At 37.9% G+C, this 20,790-nt stretch overlaps 1 protein-coding gene across 1 annotated transcript; it reads right to left on the bottom strand.

Moving 5' to 3' along the window:
• Positions 1-310: 310 nt before the first annotated feature.
• LOC121369452 (S-adenosylmethionine sensor upstream of mTORC1-like) lies at positions 311-20,790 on the bottom strand. Its single transcript, XM_041494551.1, has 4 exons — positions 20,652-20,790; positions 16,754-17,459; positions 2,711-2,825; positions 311-1,396 (listed from the first exon to the last, which is right to left on the bottom strand). Exons 1-4 carry the CDS (start codon positions 20,755-20,757, stop codon positions 815-817), a joined length of 1,509 nt encoding a protein of 502 aa, XP_041350485.1. The 5' UTR covers positions 20,758-20,790; the 3' UTR covers positions 311-814.

Here is a 20,790-nt window from a genome sequence, read left to right as displayed (position 1 = left end):
ATTTCGGTTTTTTTTTTTTCAATGGCATGTTTTTTTTGTTGTAGACATTTTCTTAACTGCTGGTGTTATAAGTTTACATTGTAAATTAAACCAGTTTATCTATATGGTATCTATATTATGATGATCATTGTATCTATTTTAAACTTTATTATCTAGGCATATGTCCAGGTATTTATGCACGGAGGTGTCCAGACTGGAATGCGAAGTTTATAGTTGGGATTGAATAACATTTCCTTGAGCAGCCTGGGGTTTCGACCCCCCCCACCCCAAAAACCCCTCCTCCTGCACACACGCCTGATTATCTGTAATGTTTGTAATTAACTGTCTTTCAGTCAAATATTTACAAATTTAGGTATAAAACTAGACTTACAGGACTGAATTTACGACGCCTGATTTTCTTAAAAGCAGGTGTAGATGTATGTAGTTACCCATGTGTAAGTTAAAAATAGGTTTTGTAAATCTGGCACACAATGTTTTGTGAAATTGGCTCCTCACTAGTTGATTGTGAAAGATAAAATGATCCATTATTCGTTGTGTAGCATATCTAGCTGACACAGACTTTTTCTCTCTTTGTTTGGCTGATTTAGACATTAGATTACAGTTGGTTTAATTTAGATGATGCTCCAATATTCATTTCAACAAAAACTGAGGTCGACCGAAACTCCCAAATACATTTCTTCCATTCCATTGACCAAGCTACAACAGCTTGTACCATTCACAATGTACAAGGCCTGTATTTGTCATATCACAATACAGCAAATACACATACATACACACATATATACATACATAGATAAAGTCTAAATCTATCAGATCAAAGCGAATCATCACAGTCATCTTCAGAGCCAAGGGCAGGTAACTCGGACATCGTTGACCGAAAGTAATCTTCGTCTTCTGCGGTGAAGGGGGAGTAGTGACTCAGTATTGCGTCGTCGTGCCCGAGATCGTTGAAGTCCTGTGGAATGTAGAGCATGTCGGGCGACACGTCGTTCACCAGGCAGTTATCGCTCTCGGGTTTCGCCACCTTGCGGAACGCCATACAGTGGAGATGCTCCTGCTTGACGTACCTCCACCGCACGAAGCCCATCGACTCGATGGCCACACGCCAGCTCTTGATCATGCCGGCGTTCTTGTGCTGCGTCTTGGAGTCAGGGGTGATGATGAGGAGCAACCCGTTGATGGTGAGCAGACTGTGGGCCTTCTGACAGCACAGCCAGCGCTGGTAGGCCGACGGGAAGTACTCGAGCAGCAGGCTGAACACCACCATGTGGAAGATGTCACGCGGCAGTTTCTCGATCGGGTCGCGCAGGTTGTTCACATACGTGGTCAGAGTGTCCGAGGCAACCTGCAGTGGTTTGACAGTCTCCAGGTGCAGGAAGTCGCAGCGGTAGACACTCTGAAATCAGACAAAATATATAGGTTGATAGACTGAACAGTGAATGGTGCAAAAATAAATACATACATACCAGTATTAAAAATATTCTCTGATCTGACCCAGGATAGACATGTCTGAAACCCAAGTGGTAAAGGTGCATGTACATAAGAGTTCAAGGTCAAAGTGTGACTAGACCTGTGGAAGACATTTTGACCAGTGCAGTTTCAGAGTTGCCTGCCCCGTGTTGATGGGAAATGGTATTAAAAAAAAATCTCTTTCTGCTATTCATTAGAAATAAACCAGTGACAGAAGCAGGTTTCTCCCAGTACTTTAACCATTTATTTTTATAATATACTTTATTTCTACAAATATAATACAAACTTTGTTTCTCCGTCTGGCATGTACATTAATATTGTTATTATTATTAATTGTTGTTGTTGTTATAGATGTTGTATGTTTGGGGTTTTTTTTATCTGTTTGCTGACACCAGCTTGTTTGGTAATTTGCAATAAATTGAATTGAATTGAACTGAATTGTCCAAGAAAATATGGACAGAAAGACGAGGTAGAAGAATTACATGCATATGACAACATGCTTGAATGTTAGTGGAAATAAACAATAACAAAAATGTTGTTTATTAATATATGAATTTTGAATATTTTACAGATTGGCAGCATAAGTGTGTGCAAGAAAACAAAAATTAATGAATGAATAAATGGATGAACAAACGAACGAACAAATAAATGTTTAACACCCATAGATGAACAAAAGAACAAACAAATTACTGAATAAATGAATGATTTGTTGTTTTTGGTTAACGACACCACTAGAGCACACTGATTGATTAATCATCGGCTAATGGATGTCATACATTTGGTAATTTTGACTTATAGTCTTAGAGAGGAAATACTATACATTTTTCCATCAGTGGCAAGGGATCTTTTATATGCACCATCTCACAGACAGGACAGCACATACTACAGCCTTTCATATACCTGTTGTGGTGCACTGGCTAGATAGAGAAATAACCCAATGGGCCCACTGTCAGGGATCCATCCCAGACCGACCGTGCATCAAGCAAGCACGATACCACTGAACTATGGTCCACCCTCTGTCCTGCACAGAAAGGTTCGACTTATTATTCATTGGCTATTGGATGTCTTGGAGAAAACCTGCTACATTGTTATTATGCCATAGATGAACATAACTTCAAACAAAATACTCAATGAATGAATGAATGAATGAATGAATAAAAGTTCATCTAAAATAAAATCACCTGACTATCAATAAAAGTGAATTAATAAAACAGTAAAAAAGACCAATGCAACAGCTCACCGGTTTTGCAGGACTGATGTCTATCCCTACAGCAAGGAATTCTGGGAATTGTAGGAATGGATTGTAACAACTGCCGACATCCAGCAGCCGGATTTTCCCTTCGAATGGTAAAGTTCTGCAAATAACACAACAAACATTGCTAACAAGAAATATACACTTCAATAGGGATTCTATAGTTCCATTGCTATCATATTCAAACTTGATGACCAGTTCGAGTAAAATCCATCAGTTTTATGTATAAAACAAATGTAATAATGCATCAAATCCATCAAAATCACATACAAGGCAAAGTAATAAGCTTTTAGGACTGATGATGGAAATGTTTTATTTAACAATGCACTCAACACATTTTATTTACAGTTATATGGCGTCAGACATCTGGTTAAGGACCACACAGATAGTGAGGAAACCTGCTGCCACCACTTCATGGGCTACTCTTTTCGATTGACAGCAAGGGATCTTTTATATGCACCATCCCACACACAGGATAGTACATAGCACGGCCTTTGTTACACCAGTTGTGGAGCACTGGCTGGAACAAAGAAATAGCCCAATGGAGGACTGATGAGAAGAATTGGTAATATAAATCAAATTTCATTGATGTAGGACTCTCAGTTTGTCAGAAATGAAGTTAAATCCGAATCTTTAACATAAGCCTTTGAAAGTAGGGCATTACCATAATTATTTCATTGACAAAGGAACAGTTTTTGGGTAGTGTTCAGTAAAATTTTAAATCTGGGAAAAATCTATGTACAGATTTTCATCTCAGTTAAAAATAAAACTGACTGGCCTCAGTGACATAGTGATTAAGCCATTGGAATTAATGACTGGTAGATACTGGGTTCATGTCCAACTGAGGCAATAGGGGATTTTTAATTCCAGTACCAACTTAGAGTGAGTGTGCACCGTCAGGCACAACAAAGATGTGTATGGCCACAAACACCAAGTTTTGTTCACTTCATGGGTGTGATTATGGGCATGTTTCCCAAATGTATGACAAAGAAAGAAATGTTTTATTTAACGACGCACTCAACACATTTTGTTTACAGTTATATGGCATCAGACATGGTTAAGGACCACACGGATTTTGAGAGGAAACCCGCTGTCACCACTACATGGGCTACTCTTTCCAATTAGCAGCAAGGGATCTTTTATTTATGCTTCCCACAGGCAGGATAGCACAAACCAAGGCCTTTGTTGAACCAGTTATGGATCACTGGTCGGTGCAAGTGGTTTACACCTACCCATTGAGCCTTGCGGAGCACTCACTCAAGGTTTGGAGTCGGTATTTGGAATAAAAATCCCATGTCTCGACTGGGATCCGAACCCAGTACCTACCAGCCTGTAGACCGATGGCCTAACCACGACGCCACCGAGGCCGGTCAAATGTATTACAAACGTTTACCTAGCTGACACTGCAGGTTTCGTACATGTACCCCAGGGTGATACCAAGATAGCTCAAGGGACAGCATGCTTGGAGCATGACCATGTCCAATACAAGATAAAGTTTGTCAAACATTTGGTAATTCTGACATATAGTCATAAGAGTGGAAACCCCTATATTTTTCCATTAGTAGCAAGGGATCTTTTATATGCACCATCCCACAGACAGGATAGCACATACTACGGCCTTTGATATACACGTCATCGTACACTGGCTGAAATGAGAAAAAGCACAATAGACCCACTGACGGGGATCGATCCTCAACCAACCAAACGTCAAGTACAAGAAGTCCCATACTGAAATGAAAATACTTCAGCTTCACTACTTATGATTTTATCTCATCATCCTTAGCGCCTACCTGTGGCATCACACTATTATTCTAAGCATAGATTATTTGTCAATAATTTACATAGGCCTGTGAAATATTGCAGTTTGAACTATTTGTGCATTCAGGTCAGGGATTCAGACCCATTACTGACAGAACTAACACTGTAAACAAATACACCGCTTTAGCCAAAGCCACAAGGCCAAACATCTGCATCATGGAATAAACATATAATTGAAGCATTTTAAACCTGATACTAGCAATAGTAAAATTAATGTATTCTGATGGAATACAACAATGATTGTCACAAACTAAATTGGAAATGAGAGATGACACGTTTAGCAAGCGCATTATGCTTAATGCTAGCCTCCATGTTTTGGCCAAGTCGTTCAGGTTAGATCTACAGGATCCTGTCATTTCGGGTTATAATTGGTCATTTTAACCAGTATTTTCATTAAAAAATATATAACAGAACCTAATTTAGCTGTCAAGTAAAATTGTTTTAATGAATAATGGATTAAGATGAAGAATACATTCAAAAGTGTAGATTTATATAAAAATAATTAACTCATTCCTATAGAGCTTGTGAATTATTTTTCACGAATCAACACCTCTTTATGAATACATTTTCCACTACATTAATACATGTATGTATTTTGTGATGTCCTAACTAAAAATGTCTTTGTCTCTTTATTACATGTTTGTGGGGTCTTTTTCATGAAAATAAAAATAAATAAATAAAAGAATCCGTCACTCTATATAGACATCATTAGCACAATTATGAGTCAGAGTGCCACACAACAAAGCCTAAATAGTCAACAGCAAACAGCATATTGATTATTTACAAACTTCCTTCTGGTCAGATCTGTTGTTGGCTTACTATCAGTTGTTCACACAAATCACACCCAGTGAGTAAATCATTAACCCACAGCAAATAGCAATTGGCCGATAATGTCAGCAATATTGTAAATAAGCTTGTTTGCATGCATGTTCACAATAGACATGGAAGTATTTCGGTGCGTGTGTGTGAATACAAGCACATTCTCAAAGAAAACAACATATCACAGTCATCATTATCACACTAGATACAGTCTACAGTGACAGTCATCATTATCACACTAGATACAGTCTACAGTGACAGTCATCATTATCACACTAGATACAGTCTACAGTGACAGTCATCATTATCACACTAGATACAGTCTACAGTGACAGTATGTTTGTGTAAACGGACCTTTGAAAGGATTGTCAGAAATAATGATGATCATGCATGATCTTATTACTGTTTATTACCATGCAGTTCTATAGTCTTGTACAATTGTTTAGACCCTAAGGTTTTTGCAAATGTTACATTTAATTCCTATTCAATCCTTGTTTTCTTTACATTTGCATGAAAACAAACCCAAACCCCGACAGGTTTTATATACAATTCATCATCTAAAATGCACAAAGTTGACTTATTCCATTTTACAAAAATCTCTGTATGTTGTCAATACAGGTTCGTTCTATAAATAACTATGGTTATTTGCATAACAAAAGCATCACTCTGTAGTGTGTTTCAAACTAATGTTCTTTTTCATCTTCCTAGTGGAATAATAGTATGACCTATATTTAAGAAACAATTTGGAAACATAACTTAATAAACAATTCAGGCGGGGATTCAGGCATAGAGTCCAGGTGACCCCTTGTGTTGTGTGTTTATTTCTCTAGTGGATGTGTTTATTGTTTGTATAGATTGCTTAGTATATTTTTAATTCCTCGTCATACGGCCATAAAAGCACCGTATTCATTCCAAGACCGAGTCTTGGTAAAACCTTTCATATGTTTGATTGTGTCGGTCCTGTGGCAACATAATAATTATATTTTAATTACAACAGTTTGTAATAAAACTAAAACAAGTTCTGTTTCCTTATTTTGTGATGTTATTATTGTTTGTATGATTGTTTTTAAAGTGCAATTTAAGTTCTTTGTCTTCTTAAAAAATTTGGTCGCGGGCCATTCAAAAGTTGTACGGGTGGGCCAAAGTGTTCCTGTGAGTGGCCCGATTGGCCAGTCATAAAAAAATCCCAATTGCATACCATGCCTCTATTTTTGTCAAACAATATATATATTACAGAATACACAAAAAATTAAAACTTATCCTATCCCTGCTATTAAAAAACTTCTGGATCCACACCTGCTATGTCATTAATGTAATGTACTGAATCTCAGAGATGGGGTAATCGTAATCAGTAATTGTAATCGATTGTAATCGATTACATGTTTTCATGTAATCACAATCGTAATCGATTACATTGTTTGAGAATGTCATGTAATCACAATCGTAATCGATTACATTGTTTGAGAATGTCATGTAATCACAATCGTAATCGATTACATTGCTAATGTAATCGTAATCAGCGATTACTTTCATGATTACTCATAATTATTTACTAAACTTAGCATCAACTCCAGTAACAGTGCCTATAGTCAGAAGCAGTACTGGTCAGTCAGTAGAATTGATCTCCCATTGTCTACTAAGTACTCTCATTGTAGAACTATTATTTGCCTTGAGAAACAGGGGATCATAATGTCTGGAGTACCCAGGGGACACACATTCACATACTGGTATCTATCGTGTTTACGTTTACTATAAAACCACTTGAATGAATACAGTGTTCTAGCTAGCAATGTATAAAAGGGCGCTGTACCATGTCCCCGTTTTGTCCTAATTCATTGCTGTAAAAAATAAATTTTATAATAAAACACTTGCATTCCTCTGAATGCATATACAGCATTATCACGGGTCTGAATTCAACTAAGAAACGCTTGACAATATCTCGTTTTGTCACAGGTGTGAAAGTCCACCAATGGTACCGTGGCAAAATTTCTTTTCTTTTCTTAGTGGTTACGACTGCAGATGGGCAGCCAGCCAGTCATATCAAGCTTGATTCCATGGGCAGTCATCCTCACCCTGTCGCAGACACCACCACAAATAATTTAACTAATTAAGTAAACACCCAGTTGAAAGTAGTCTATCACGATAAACCTTGGTTTATTTTTCTTTAAAATAGCTTACAATATTAATACGTCTGATAAAAATTCCCAAAAGCCGAGTTTAAAAAATGTTCTAAGAAATGCGGCGCTTCTAATGATACCAAAATAAACACACCCAGACCAAGATACTTGTAATTTTCACCGATACAATTGGAGCCTTATAATATGGCACAAAGTTGATACAAAAATAAATAAGTGTGGGTGCTATTGGGGATAAAACACTGTAAAGTAACTGTCACGAGGATCCTATAATACCCGTAACTGAATGAAACACGATTGTCCAAATCTCTCTCCTAACTGTATATCTATTAGATCTCTCTGTAACAGGCAGTTATACCGTGTGGCTCGTCTAGGTATGATCAGAGATAAGATCTTATATAAAGTATATATTATTATAGCACGTTTAGTTCACTAGAAAACACAACAAAAACACAATACACTTTGGAATCTGTATTAACCTACGCTGACAAATGTACTGCCGCAGTAGTTAATTAAACAACAAATAATAACAACCCAGAACTGATCACTTAATTAGTTAATCTCTAGGTGTCTAGTTTACACAATATGCTAATCACTTCACCGTGACACAACACCCACACGTGTGATAACTGAGAAACGCTTCCAGGAGAACTTAATTAATAAAGGAATTACAACTCTATTCCTAACTGGTTAATTTTTAATTAACCCTTAACTACTCATTCAGTAACCTTGTAACACAGAATTAATACTGGTACCTATCACAATAAAGACAATAACCTACAGTTTACCTAGGTCCTCAAGGATGACTGGATAAGCTTTATATATATATATATATATCAGAACGGTGAGCTGACAGTATACTGTGTCAGATGACTGGCAGCACCGTCTAAATAATATTGGTATAATACAGTATTAAAATATTTAAAGTCACATCAATCACATCAAGGTTATACACAGAGCAGAAATAAAATTATTTACCAGTCCGGGCGGACAGCGATCCCCTAGAGCCTTCCTTTTGTTTCTCCCCAATATCTCTAAAACCCTAGCTATTTATTAAAAAAAACAAATATCGCCTGGGGGTACATCGCGGCACTGAATCCCTACAAGTGCTATTTCCACCGCGACCAAGCAGTATTTTTTTTCTCAGATGGTCAGACTCAATGACGCCTAGTCGCCAAAATCACGGTTATAAAAACCGCACTCGCAGAGGTATTACGTAACTACTGGCCACCTGGACTTAAGTGCATATTGGAACTGCACACGGCCCTCTAAAACAATTAATATCGCCACAGACAAAAACAAAATTAAGAGCATGTTCCATCACACACCCCCACCTCAAAAAGGATATATCCTCTACTCTAGGAATAGGGAAATATACTACATTAAAACAAAATGTGCGTTAACCGATGCATCCGGGCATTTATAACACATGTAATAATAAGGTGACTACCAGTAATCACACTGAGTCTCTGAGTCCCTGGTATACAAATATAATATATATAAAAACAAAACAGAAATCAAGAATGTCAACACAATATCATAACGTTCAACTTCGGGACAGGGCATCAGCGATTTCATTGGATGTGCCCTTGATATGTTCAATGGTAATTGGGAATTCTTGCAGAAGAAGACTCCATCTCAAAACTCTCTGGTTGGTGGCTTTCATTCTGTGAATGAAGGTAAGCGGATTATGATCAGTAAAGACCACCACTTGATGCACTGCCGATTTCACGTAGATCTGAAAATGCTTCAGAGCTTGTACCATGGCCAAAGCTTCCTTCTCTATAGTGGAATAGTTCACCTGGTGTTTGTCAAACTTTTTGGAGAAGAAACTTACAGGATGGTCCAGTCCATTTTCGTCTTCCTGGAACAGCACAGCTCCAGCTCCCACGTCACTAGCATCCACAGCTAGCTTGAAAGGCACTCGGTACTCTGGTGCTGCCATCACGGGAGACGAGGAGCGCATCTGCTTGAGACGGTTGAATGACTTCTTGCATTCATCTGACCACTGGAACTTCTTTTCCTTCTTTTTCCGTGTCGCAATTTTTCCAGGTTTTCTCCGATAGGCATGCTGTCGAATCGGTGTAGCGTTGGGTTCCAAGCGCACATCCTGGCTTAAGGTATTGGTAACCGTTGGAAGGTCCTGACAAATGGAAACATTGTCTTGTATCAGCGTAGTCAACTTTTCTCGCTGGGGGTTCAAGTCTGCTAGAATCTGGCTGTTGGTTAATTTGATCTCTGCAGTTTTGACGTCATCACAGGAAATTGAGTGTCTCTCAATTTGGACCGGTAACTCTGGAACTATCGGCAGTCTGTCAAAATAACCTTTTATCAAATTGATGTGACAATACCTACTTTTCCTAACCCTATCAGGAGTGTTTATCACATACCCTGTCTCATTAACCCGTTTGTGCACAACATAGGGCCCGAAATACCTGTTCTGCACAGAACCCCGTTTAATAAGGAAGGTACAGCAGCACCTTATCCCCTGGTTTAAATTCCCGACTCCTAGCCTTCCTATCAAACACTGATTTTATTTTGCTCTGAGCATGGCTCAGTTGCTTCCTATCCTTTCTATCTCTAACTCTCTTAATCATTAATACTCCCTTGTCCACAGTTAACAAGGTAGTGCGAGTTGCCAACAAATTTGGATCAGCCCCCTGCTCTAGAACTAACTCTTGTCTATTACAAGGTAAATCCCCTCTATCAAACACAACTGGTTCAATTCCCCTCTGCGGGAGATCAACAGGTTCCACCACATTTAATTCCTCAGTTGACTTATCTACCATTTTACTAATAACCTCATCCACTCCAATTTCATGGCTCACACACGTATCAGACAAATCACAAATATCCTCTGGGTATCGTGTTACCCTACTGGCCATAGCCCTAGTCTTTACACACGCAGGATATCTAATCTCATCAAACCTCACACTCTTTTATTGGTAAAGGGCTGTCTTCAATTAACAATTGGTCACATTTCGGCTGACAACACTGACTAGTCAAATCATTACCCAACAAAACTCCTATGTTTTCAACAGGCAAGTCCTTTACAACACCCATAATGACTGGTCCCGTCACAAACTTCGAACACAAGAAAACGTTATGTAACCAGACAACCATATTTTCTCCAGTAACCGAGGTTAAGACCAAACTACGTCCTGTATCTGAATTCTCAATACCAGCTAAACACTTTGATGTTATAAGCGACAGGTTACACCCTGTATCTCGATAGATTGATATTGCCTTAGGACACAACTCTTGTTTCACATCACAAACCATACCAGTGGACACATACGGGTTTACTTTCTCTGCCATGGGACTAACCATTAACTCTCTCGCTAGCGGGGCTGACCTCACTAAACCGACCACTTGCGCATTATTGCATTTCCTTTTAAAACAGTCATCGACAAGATGGTTATCCTTTTTACAGTAACTGCAATGTGGACGAAAAGTTCGTGCATTGGCTGATAATGCAGGTTTATCCTTACTTTGCCCACCAGGTACATTCCTTGCCTGACTAGCTGACCAACTAGAAGACTCTCCCCGATAGTTACTTTCCCGGGAAAAACCTGGCTGAAATCTGTTGTATAGAGCTACCCTGTACTGCCTGAGCCATGTGTATTAACACGTAGTCATCTGCCACTATGCCTGCCTCCTCTATCTTTTTGACATCACGATCCTCTAAATGAATACGTAAGCTAACTGGTAATCCATTTTTAATGTCCTGTAAGATCAACAACTCCCGTAACTCGGTATATGACTCTACCTGATGAGACACCACCCATTTATCAAACATCCCTGCCTTCTTAGCCACAAACTCACTATAAGACTGACCCTGCGTTTTTCTCAACTCGCTATATCGTAAACGATAATCCTCAGGTCGTAATTCATACGCCCTCAACACTGCCGCCTTAACTAGGTCGTACTGACTTGCTCGCTCATCACTCATTGAATTATAAGCTACACTAGCCTTCCCCTTAAACTTAGACACGGCTAACAATGTTCACTTAGACTGCGGCCAATTTAGCTGCTTAGCGGCCCATTCAAAAAGTTGGAAGAACATATCTACCTCCTGGTCATCAAATACAGGCACTGATCTATAAGCCTCCGACATGTTAAAACCATTTCCTGCCTGACGTCTAACTTCTTCAGTATTCAACTTTAACTTGTGTTCCACTCTTAATTTTGCTAACTGGAATTCTCTATCTCTATCTCTTATCTTCTCTATCCCTCTCTTCTCTTTCTCTCTCTTCTCTATCTTCTTTCTCTCTATCCCTCTCTTCTCTTTCTCTCTCTCTCTCTCTATCTAATGCACATTCTTCTCTTTCGTACTCAAGCTTTTTAATAGCTAACTGTTGTTCCATACTCAAGTCACTTATCTCTATCTCTGGAACAATCTCACTTTCTTCAATAACAGGCCTATCACCAAAAACTTCCTGGATAATAATTGTCTTTATATCACCTAAGGTTTTAGCTGATGTTAAATCAATTTCCCGCTCACTTGCGATTTCAACTAACTCGGCCCTACGTGCTCGCTTAATCTCCACTACATTGAGTGTAGGCCTATCCAGCAAATTCTTATCCATGTTTAGATATGACGCACTTATTATTAATTAATTTTCTAGTGAACACGTTGCTACTTCTGGTTAATTTGTAAAAATAATTTATAAAGCCCCCATTTACAAACAATACTTTTTTTAAATATGCATGTCCCGTTTCAGATCCGGGACGAGCGCCCCAATTTTCACTCCTGTCACGGGGAACCTATAATACCCGTAACTGAATGAAACACGACTGTCCAAATCTCTCTCCTAACTGTATATCTATTAGATCTCTCTGTAACAGGCAGTATACCCGCTGGCTCATCTAGGTATGATCAGAGATAAGATCTTATATAACGTATATATTATTATAGCACGTTTAGTTCACTAGAAAACACAACAAAAACACAATACACTTTGGAATCTGTATTAACCTACGCTGACAAATGTACTGCCGCAGTAGTTAATTAACAACAACAAATAATAACAACCCAGAACTGATCACTTAATTAGTTAATCTCTAGGTGTCTAGTTTACACAATATGCTAATCACTTCACCGTGACACAACACCCACACGTGTGATAATTGAGAAACGCTTCCAGGAGAACTTAATTAATAAAGGAATTACAACTCTATTCCTAACTGGTTAATTTTTAATTAACCCTTACTACTCGTTCAGTACCATGTGATAATTGAGAAACGCTTCCAGGGGAACTTAATTAATAAAGGAATTACAACTCTATTCCTAACTGGTTAATTTTTAATTAACTCTTAACTACTCATTCAGTAACCTTGTAACACAGAATTAATACTGGTACCTATCACAATAAAGACAATAACCTACAGTTTACCTAGGTCCTCTAGGATGATGGGATAAGCTTTATATATATATATATATATATATATATATATATATATATATATATATATATATATATATATATATATATATATATATCAGAACGGTGAGCCTACAGTATACTGCGTCAGATGACCAGCAGCACCGTCTAAATAATATTGGTATAATACAGTATTAAAATATTTAAAGTCACATCAATCACATCAAGGTTATACACAGAGCAGAAATAAAATTATTTACCAGTCCGGACGGACAGCGATCCCCTGGAGCCTTCCTTTTGTTTCTCCCCGATATCTCTAAAACCCTAGCTATTTATTAAAAAACCAAATATCGCCTGGGGGTACATCGCAGCACCAAATCCCTACAAGTGCTATTTCCACCGCGACCAAGCGGTATTTTTTTTCTCAGATGGTCAGACTCAATGATGCCTAGTCGCCAAAATCACGGTTGTAAAAACCGCACTCGCGAAGGTATTACATAACTACTGGCCACCTGGACTTAAGTGCATACTGGAACTGCACACGGCCCTCTAAAACAATTAATATCGCCACAGGCGAAAACAAAATTAAGAGCATGTTCCGTCACAGTAACTGAAAGATAGGTTGATGCATTATGACTGTCAGGTTGTATGTCCATGAATAATATATAATAGTTATTATTTACTAATGCATGGGCAAGTGTTCATCTGAAGGCCACGTTCCCTTTTAGTGACAGGGCTTGGGGTGAGGTCTTAATCTAGTGATGTTCATTGTGACATATTGCACATACATGTGGCCAGAATATTGTATACCCGCGATTGGTGGAGGCATGCCCAACCTCAAACCCACCTCTGGCTTCGTATGGTTTTATATTGATTGTCCTTGTTTATATTTGTTCAATTGATAGGTTGTTTGATAGTGGCTGACAATGAATGTCATGGGAATAAATTGTTATCAGTGTTAAAGAGTTAATAAATGCATTGAACGTTATATGCTTGTTGGGTTGGGAGAAACAATATTCTATTTACTCAAGTAACAATAACATATGGAATGTCAAGTAATACATTTTCACAATGCTACAACAGCATGTGCAATCATAGATTACACTTCGAACATAATGTTATTGATCATCAACTTGATATGTGCAAGCAATGTTATTGTATTCTGAACATGCAGGGATATGTCTAGGGGATGGGCAAGTAGTGGAACCCCCGAAAAAGTCTGAACAATAGCTTTTTGGTTTACAAAATTGATTTGTGCATTACAAAAATACCCCCCCCCCCCCCCAAGCACCACCATAAATACTATGTAAATACATAATTTATAAAATAAAATTCAAATAAATAATGTATTTGCAAAACTGATTCAATATACTGCATGAACATGGAATAATTACATGTATTTTTACGTATATGTTTAAAGAAAAGGTTAGACAAAGCTGGTACACACTTTACATTCCAAAACATGCATAACCTTGATTACCGTAAATGAAACAAGCTATAATGGCCTTCACGTAGCCTCTTATCCTAATCTTTTGTTATGCAAATAGCCGTAGTTATTTACAGGAGAACAAACCTGTACTGACAACAGAGAGAGATTTTTGTAAAATAGAAATAAGTCAACTTTGTGTATTTTAGATGATAAATTGTATATAAAACCTGTCGGGGTTTGGGTTTGTTTTCATCCAAATGTAAAGAAAACAAGGATTGAATAGGAATTAAATGTAACATTTGCAAAAACCTTAAGGTCTAAACAATTGAACAGGACTATAGTAGTACCATGGGAGTCAGCAGGCCCATAGGAACCAGGGGGAGGGAAGAAATGTGCCCCTCCCCCCCCCCCCCCCCACACACACACACTTGAGAACAACAATATACTGGGTGTTTTTGTACCTTTTCACTCCATATAAATAAAGATTAAAATGTGGCTTGTGCCCCTCCCTCCCACCAAGACTGTGCCCCTCCCTCCCACCAAGACTGTGCCTCCTCCACTAGAGGTCTTGAACGCAAGAATTGGTCTCCCACAGCAATTTTAAAAAGAGTTGCCATGTGTGAAACAGCCCACTAATAACAGTTTTGAGCCTGCATATGGCAATTTTCTAAAAAGTGATATTTGCAGCAATTAAACATGACTGAAAGTTTATTTTGTTGTATGTAGACATATTTTTAATTGTGCAAATGTTAAATGCTGACCGAATTTGTACACCAGCTTTATACATTTTGCCATTGTTGAGGAGCTTTACATACGAAACAAAATTGCCATCAGTGATGGTCTTTAATTACCTGCAGCAATTTATATCTCAACAATGGCAATTTCAAGCCCTGAGTTTGCATCCCCCTCCACTCCAGATATGTGGGTTACTGTAGAATTGTAAATGTTTGTTTTAGGCCCTATGGTTTTAACAGAATTTTCCTAATTTTAGTGCAGATAAAAACAGCTCTTCTGTGGGCACATGTATTTGCAATGCACTGGCATAACCAAGATTTTTCTTTTGGTGTGTGTGTGTGTGTGTGTGTGTGTGTGTGTGTGACAGAAAAATGTGTTGGGGGGAAAAGGTGTGACTGGTGGGCATGCCCCCCCCCCCCCCCACCAGTTACACCAGCGATGCAATGATGGAATTCAAATCCAACTTGTTATATTATCTACTGGGTGGTACTAAAAATAAAATTATAAGTAATTTATGAACACGAATTATATATGCAAAATTAAACGTCTCTTGCACCATAAACATATTCAGAGTCAGTGATAGTTACATCCACAGATGTTCATCTCAAATTATAATAACAGGACTAACTCTGGGTCAGCAGAATATTTCACCACATTATCTATTAAACTACAAAAATAGCACAAACCCAGTTATTTGGTAACAAAATATCAATTATTACATCAAACTAAAATTCGCCAATTGTTTTTGAAATTCGCATTTGGTAAATTTGGTGAGTGCCAGAGCCAGCTCTGAATAATAACTAAAATTAAAGTTTAAGGGCCGAATTTACGAAACCTCATTATCTTAAACACAGGCCTCTAAGCATTGTGAATGTATGTAGCTACACACAAGTAAAACATAAACATGCTTTGTAAATCTGGCACTATAAAAACATTATAATAAAATACAAAATAGTTAAAATTTTAATTTAATAAATTAAATTATTTTTAACATACATTGAGAGGAATATTCATAGATTAACTATAAACAAAGTTTCATTGACTTGGTTAGATATAGTTTTTGAGAGATGAAGCTAAATGAGAAACTTTAACATTGATCTAAATGCTGAAGTAGACGCCATCACTGCCACCAGAAAGGTAACACCCATATCTTGTCTTTTACGCTGTAACGGTGAGACTACGGAGACTGCATGTTTCTTTATATTTTGAAAACTGTTTTTCTGTATCTAAAATTCATCATATTTGCAGTAGGGAAACATTCACAATTATCAACATTTTCATGAGTGTACCGGTATGAACTGTATTCTCATTTCAATTTTTGGTATATAAAAAATAAAGATTTTATGTGGAATATAATTATTATCAACATTTTCATTTTAAAAATGTATGCTGGCATTAACGTCTGCCTGGAACAAAATCTAGCTCACCTAATGTGGTTGTCAAAGAGCTGGATAACAAACAGCCATAGTTTTAACACATATGCTATATAGTATATACAAAGAATATTTTGTTTCATAACATGTTGCAATTCACTATGCAAAATTCAGAGATTGTTACACAATTTAAAAACATTAAACAGTAGTTGCTTATCAATTTTCAACTGAATAGAAATGTTGGTTATCAAAAAATTTAAAACGAAATTTTGCCTGATATATGAGGTGTTATCAACCAAACATTCCTTTTCTTTAAGCAAGGTCTGATCTAATCTTACATGGTACTGCTACAGGTGAGATTCCTGCTCTCCGGAGCACACGCTATCGATGCCATCATCCCATGACCTACAGCATCCTCAGGATGGGATACGATGATGTCGGGTGTGCTGGACCCGGCGTGTGTCCCGTTTGTCTCTTCTGGACTGGACAGGACTCCATTCGACCCGTCTGTGCTCGATGTGATGCCAAATGACCCCTGAGAACTGGCCATCTTCCTGCTAGATTCCGTAACACTAGTGATTCCAGTTGAATCCGAAACACTGGTCACAGTCTGGTACTGTTCGTCACATTTCAAGACCTGATTGTGTTCCTGTGGCTGGTGCTGCACCGCTCCAGACTCGCTCGTGGTATTTCCAGCACAGTCAGAGATACTGGAGACATTCCCATTAGATTCCTGGGAGCTGGTCAAGATTCCACAGGACTCCTCAGTACTCGATTCAATAGGTGTTGAATCTTCCTCAGAAATATGTCCCTGCCTGGCTTTCAGCTCCTGGTATCGTCGTTTTCTCTCATCTTTCTCCAGCGCCAGTTTCAGCCCTCCCCTGTGGAAGAATTCCAGGGCAGTCTCCCGACACCAGTCAATCCGCGTCTTCGATTTCTTTGTCCAGTGTTCGGTGGCCAGGTGGTGCATGCAGTCTGCATATGTGATAAGGAGGTCCTTGTTCTGACAGTGGTCATTCCAGATTTTCTCGTAATCCCCATGATCTACAAAATTAATTAGAAAATATGCTAAACAATACATGTACCGAGTAAGAAACTAAACTGGAGGAACAATTACATTAACATTTCCCACACAATCGATTATGACATCTGTAGAGCCAAGCTGATCAATTTCTGATTATAATCAATCATTGGGACATCACTAACTATAACACTCTTTGGGATGGGTGGTCTGGTATATATAACTTTTCAATCTAACTTGATTTTCATGCTTATATACATTTACGGTTCAAGCACATTATCCTGGGCACACACCTCAGCTAACTGTTGTGTGTCTGTGATAATGGGTTAATGGTTGGTGAGAGAAAGAAAGTTTGCTTTGTTTAATGACACCATTAGAACACACTGATTTGTTAATCATTGGTTAATGGATGTCAAACATTTGTTAATTTGGACATATAATCTTAGAGAAGAAAACCGCTACATATTTCTATAAGTAGCAAGGGATCTTTTATATGCACCATCCCATAGACAGGATAGCACATACCAAATACTAATACCATGGCATTTGATATACCAGTTGTGGTGCACTGATTGGAACGAGAAATAGCTCAATGGGCCCACCAACGGCATTCGATCCCAGACCGACCATGCAACAAGCGAGCGCTTCACCACTGGGCTATGTACCGCCCCCGGTTAGTGAGACAGAAGTCTGTGTAGTTTCCATGTACCTATTCCACTGAGCTGTTACAAAATACTCTGAGTGGGAGCCAGTATCAAGATATGAACCCACTACTTACCAGTATAAACTACAGGCCACTGTATTTAAAAATTGACTGCAATTATTTTTTGGTTCATAAAAGTATGAACCAAAAAAACTATGTTACCACTGTGTACAAATATTATAATTAAATTTGTATGCATACTTTAACAATACATGACTGAATTTATTTTGTTTAGCTTTAAACATGCCTGTAACTACAACTACAGTATTGTTTGTGTAAATCACATTGATACTTATGTTGCATAAGAATGCCAAAGCCCATTCAGTCACTATTATTCGAATCAGGTGGTTTTTAAATGACGTCATTTGGTATTAAATTATGTCATTTTGATGCTATTTCTGCCAGCAGTTCATCAGTTATATTGGAATGAATTGTTCGATTCGCGTTTAGTGTATATTTTATGAATGTGAATGAAGGGAATGTTTCAAACATTTACACTGTCTGGGGAACCGTTTAATTTTCAGATGTGTACCTTCCTACATTTATTTACTATCTATATACCAAAACAAACAGAAGTAGGTGCCACCTGGCTCCTGGATGGAAAGGTTAATGTATAGGGCTGTATTCATGATATCCCTCCGTGCCCCAGAACTAGCATATCAATAATGTTCTGGTTAAATATGGAGGTGCTGATGTGTTTCTTCCTGTAGTGTGTGTATTAGTGGTTACTATCTAAAATATTTGTTATCAGTGAATTCGAAAATTATCAACATAATGTTATTTTGTGTTTTGTATTAGAGTGGGAATCTTTGTCTACTGTGTGTTATCAGCCATTCCGTGTTTTCTCTAGATATAATAGAGATATCGCTGACAGAAGAAAGCGATCATAACTGCACAAATGTCTGTCTAGCTCTCGAATGGCAAAATACTCGGGTCACAGCACACCCTACATAATTTTTTTAACGCAGCCTAAAATCTACCTGCAGAGAGCCGATGTATTAGAGATGATTAGAAAAATAGTACAAATATCCTAGAGTAACCATGAACCAGCCTATTAACGCCAAATGGTTTCTATGCAAGTACATTGTAATGTACAATAGATTTTATGAGGCAATGTTTTACCTTGTTCAAAATCAAAATTAACCAACTTTTATGATGATGTCAATTTCGACTGCAGGGGACAATATTTTAAAGTCAGTTCACGTGAGTTTTACTTGGGTAACCGATTGCTTGGTTACATGAATATAGTTCTCGTAACCAATGAGTTAGGCCTACCTAATCCTAAAACACTTGAACTGTGGGTCTGTGCTACACTAGTGGTTCAAAAATATAAATTCATTTTCACTTTCATTACTTATATATGTACTTTTAGAATGTAATTATTCACCACTTAACCGATTGGCGGTTCTCTTGATTTTAAAGTTGCGTAACCGACACACAAACAGAACAACTGTTCTCGTGAAATATTGTGCCGTGTACTGTAAAGAGATTAAATGCAAGCCATGGTCCAATGTTGACATTCCTCAAATCTTCCCGTAAACCGGGCTAATGCTTTTCAAGAGTGATGCATGTGTCGTGACTTCACCAAAACTCTTTTGCAATGAATCTGCAAAGCAGACTAGACTTTGACAATGACATCATTGTAAAACTGTTGAATATTTAGGTTTGTTTAATATTGCACATCATTCGATACAGTGAGGAATGGCCGTTGTATATACATTTCCCTCTATATAAAAATCTTTTTTATGCCTACATCGTAGTACTTGTTTTTGCTCATTTGCATAGTTTGTTTTTGTTAATTCATCAAAAGTATTCTGATAGGGTTTACCAGGTTTCTTCCAGAGGGTAAAGCGGGTATGGCACCATACCCAAATTCTTTAGCAGATTTAACTGGCGTAGGAAGTGGGGGGGCATGTGCCCCCCACTTTTCAGATATTTTGCTTTATAATAGTGTAAAAGTGTGTAAACATTTTTAGCAATTTCCTAAGCCACTGGATTTTATTTTTTTAAGTTCACTTTTTGACAAAATTAATTACTCTTATCATTACTGTATGATTTTCTTAAGCCTAACTCTAACCCATTTTCTTTCTGGGGAGCCATACCCGCAGTTGACTGTGGTTGCATTCAAAACCAAAAATTTCTTTCTGGCAGAAACACTGTTTACGAGTGTGCAGATTCACCAAAAACAAGCAATTTATAAATAGGCCCGTTTTTGGGATAGTACACTTCACAGACTCACAGTCTTTCACGATAATTAATTTGTTTGTTTTGTTATTTTTATTTTTGTCTTTATCCACAATTTTACAGGTTTCTTTCAACAAATTATTACGTTGCATGCTACATAATAACAACTGCTTATTTTTTAAATGGAAAATTACTTCACTGTATCTGTTTATGAGATCGGATATATTTCACCAAGATTATCGCATATATTTTGATGAACCGGTCGGATGGGGGGGGGGGGGGGGGGGGGAGTTGGAAATATTTGCCGATCCACTTTGCTTGCACTTACTCGACTTGAATTTCTTTCGCAGATCGGCATGCACACCCTTTACAAAACTGGCCAGACGCTTGTGTTCCTCTTTATCTGATGTGTGATCGGACTCTAGGTCCGACATAATCGTCTAATGGCCACTACCATTCGCATATCA

Source organism: Gigantopelta aegis, chromosome 3 (genome assembly GCF_016097555.1).
Source record: "Gigantopelta aegis isolate Gae_Host chromosome 3, Gae_host_genome, whole genome shotgun sequence".
NCBI classification, from domain to species: domain Eukaryota; kingdom Metazoa; phylum Mollusca; class Gastropoda; order Neomphalida; family Peltospiridae; genus Gigantopelta; species Gigantopelta aegis.
Note: the sequence above shows the minus strand (reverse complement) of the source record. Positions and strands in the feature narration are given on the sequence as shown.

Bases quoted from the DNA above. Each gene is read 5' to 3' on its own strand.
- LOC121369452 (XM_041494551.1), bottom strand. From the start codon at position 20,757: ATGTCGGACCTAGAGTCCGATCACACATCAGATAAAGAGGAACACAAG. The intron at 2,826-16,753 runs GTAAGATTAGAT...TGTTATTTGCAG, and splicing joins CTCACCTGTAGCAGTACCAT to AACTTTACCATTCGAAGGGA. The intron at 1,397-2,710 runs GTGAGCTGTTGC...GTCTGATTTCAG, and splicing joins ACATCAGTCCTGCAAAACCG to AGTGTCTACCGCTGCGACTT.